The 2,064-nt window shown below is 46.8% G+C and overlaps 1 protein-coding gene across 1 annotated transcript; it reads right to left on the bottom strand.

Moving 5' to 3' along the window:
* Positions 1-317: 317 nt before the first annotated feature.
* LOC135153229 (putative nuclease HARBI1) lies at positions 318-1,523 on the bottom strand. The gene has a single exon (XM_064095647.1). The coding sequence runs from the start codon at positions 1,521-1,523 to the stop codon at positions 318-320; it is 1,206 nt and encodes a 401-aa protein (XP_063951717.1).
* Positions 1,524-2,064: the final 541 nt, after the last annotated feature.

The following is a 2,064-nucleotide window of genomic DNA, read 5'->3' as shown; positions in this document are numbered from 1 at the left end:
CATGTTTAAAACAACATGATTAATGACAAAAGAAAATATGTTATATCTGTACATCTTTTTTATTCTCATAAATCACATTTTTTCAAACATGTTCTCCTTCATTATTTTATTTCAAACACATGTTATTAAGGAGAGTTAACTTTTTAAATTTCAAACTACCTTTCGATGTAAAAGTAATGTATGTTTAAAATAACTGTTGACATGGTCATTCATTTCTACTTTGAAATGATTCATTCCACAAAATCATGATCGAAGTTTACATGCCATTTTTATGGCAGAGTCTGTGCTGTATCCCAAGTAGTGCGCCAAGTGGCAGTCTATATCATGTGTTGTTGCCAGGGCAGGCTTCCAACTGGACTGTTGTAGTAGTGCTTCAGGTAAGTTCTCAGCTTCTTGCCCTCTTTGTTTGCCTGGTAGCCTCCGCCAACTCGTTCAACATCCTGCAGAACTGCTGCGTTTCTCCATGCCCCAGGGATGTGGTTGCCCAACTCATCTTCATGGTCAACGTCAATGTTCTGAAGCCCAGGAAAACGATCTCTCATTAGGTTGTGGAGGCACATGCAGGCCATAATGACTGTCCTGGCCTTTTCTGGATCAAGCTGTAGGGTACTCAACAAGCATCTCCAGCGATGGGCAAGGATGCCAAAGCTGTTCTCCACCACACGGCGAGCCCTCGAGAGACGGTAGTTGAAGATTCTCTCCTCGTCGGTCTGCTCACGGTTGGAGTACGGCTTCTGCATCCATGTCCTGAGAGTGAAGGCGTCGTCCCCAATTAAGAAGTAAGGGGTGTCTCGGTCATCATCTGGCAGGGGCTCTGGATCTGGCAGGCCAAGAGTACCATTCTCCAGTCCACGTCTCAGCGGGCTGTGGTTGAAGACCTGGGCATCCGATGATGAACCGGGATTACCAACGTCAGCCCAGAGGAACTTGTAATTGCCATCAACTAGGGCCAAGAGGATGAGGCTGTAGAAACCCTTGTAGTTGTAGTAGATCGTACCAGAGCCTGGTGGATTTATGATGGCCACGTGTTTTCCGTCCAAGGCTCCGCAGACATGATGAAAGTTCCATCTGTCAGCGTAAGTCCGTGCCACTTCTCTCCATTCATCTGGGGTAGTTGGACAGGAAAATACTTCATCTTGGTATTCACTGATGATGGCCTGGCACACCTCTGGTATAAACAGAGAGATGGTATTATGGGCAACACGGAAGGCATACTGCATGGTTTTGTAGCTGTTGCCGGTCGCAAGATATCTCAAGGTGATGGCCAGTTTGAGCCCAGGATCCAGTGGCTGCCGGTAGCGATAGGACTTCTCTATCCTCGGAGTGATGCGCTGCAACAGTTCAAGGAACGTTTCTGGTGGCATCCTCATGTAGTTCAGGAAGTCACCCTGATATTCTCTCTGCAACTCCGTCATCAGATTATCATACTGTCCAAACAGCACACGTCTCTCAATCCAGGGTTTGACCCACCACCTTCTTCTTTGCCTTGCATGTCTTTGACGTCTACGGATGAGTAAGGCCATTAATATGACATGTCTGTCTTGAACGTTTTGGATTTGCCTTCTCAGACTTAGCAAATGCAAGAGCCTCCCAGGAGCTATTGGCCGAGCAGCAGCCATGTTTACAGTATGGATGGTCCAGACATTTGGGATGAAAGCTCAGGAGTTCTCGAGCTTATATTGGGGGTGAAAAAAAATCGTACAACGTTGCAAAGGGGGCAAGACAGGTCTTCCAATAGTCTTAGGGTGGTACAACGGACTCGTACGACAGGATGCATCATCGTACGACATGAAAATACTCGTGCAACACTCGTTCGGGGTCTTACGAGTGCGTGCAAAGTCGCACAACACTCGTACTGCCTGTCGTGCAATTATTTTTCATCGCGTCAGTCGCTCAAAATATCGGAGCAGCACGGTTTTTTTCCCGACCGAGATGCGACCATTTTGTCGCATCTGGATCGTACAATAAGTGGTACAACGGCTACAACGAGTCGTACAACGGGAAAAATTTCGAGTCGCAAGCCGTTGTAGTCTGTTTGGCAACAATTGTGAAAGGGGCTTTACT

Source organism: Lytechinus pictus, chromosome 2, assembly GCF_037042905.1.
Source record: "Lytechinus pictus isolate F3 Inbred chromosome 2, Lp3.0, whole genome shotgun sequence".
Classification (NCBI taxonomy): domain Eukaryota; kingdom Metazoa; phylum Echinodermata; class Echinoidea; order Temnopleuroida; family Toxopneustidae; genus Lytechinus; species Lytechinus pictus.
Note: the sequence above shows the minus strand (reverse complement) of the source record. Positions and strands in the feature narration are given on the sequence as shown.

Bases quoted from the DNA above. Each gene is read 5' to 3' on its own strand.
- LOC135153229 (XM_064095647.1), bottom strand. From the start codon at position 1,523: ATGGCCTTACTCATCCGTAGACGTCAAAGACATGCAAGGCAAAGAAGA.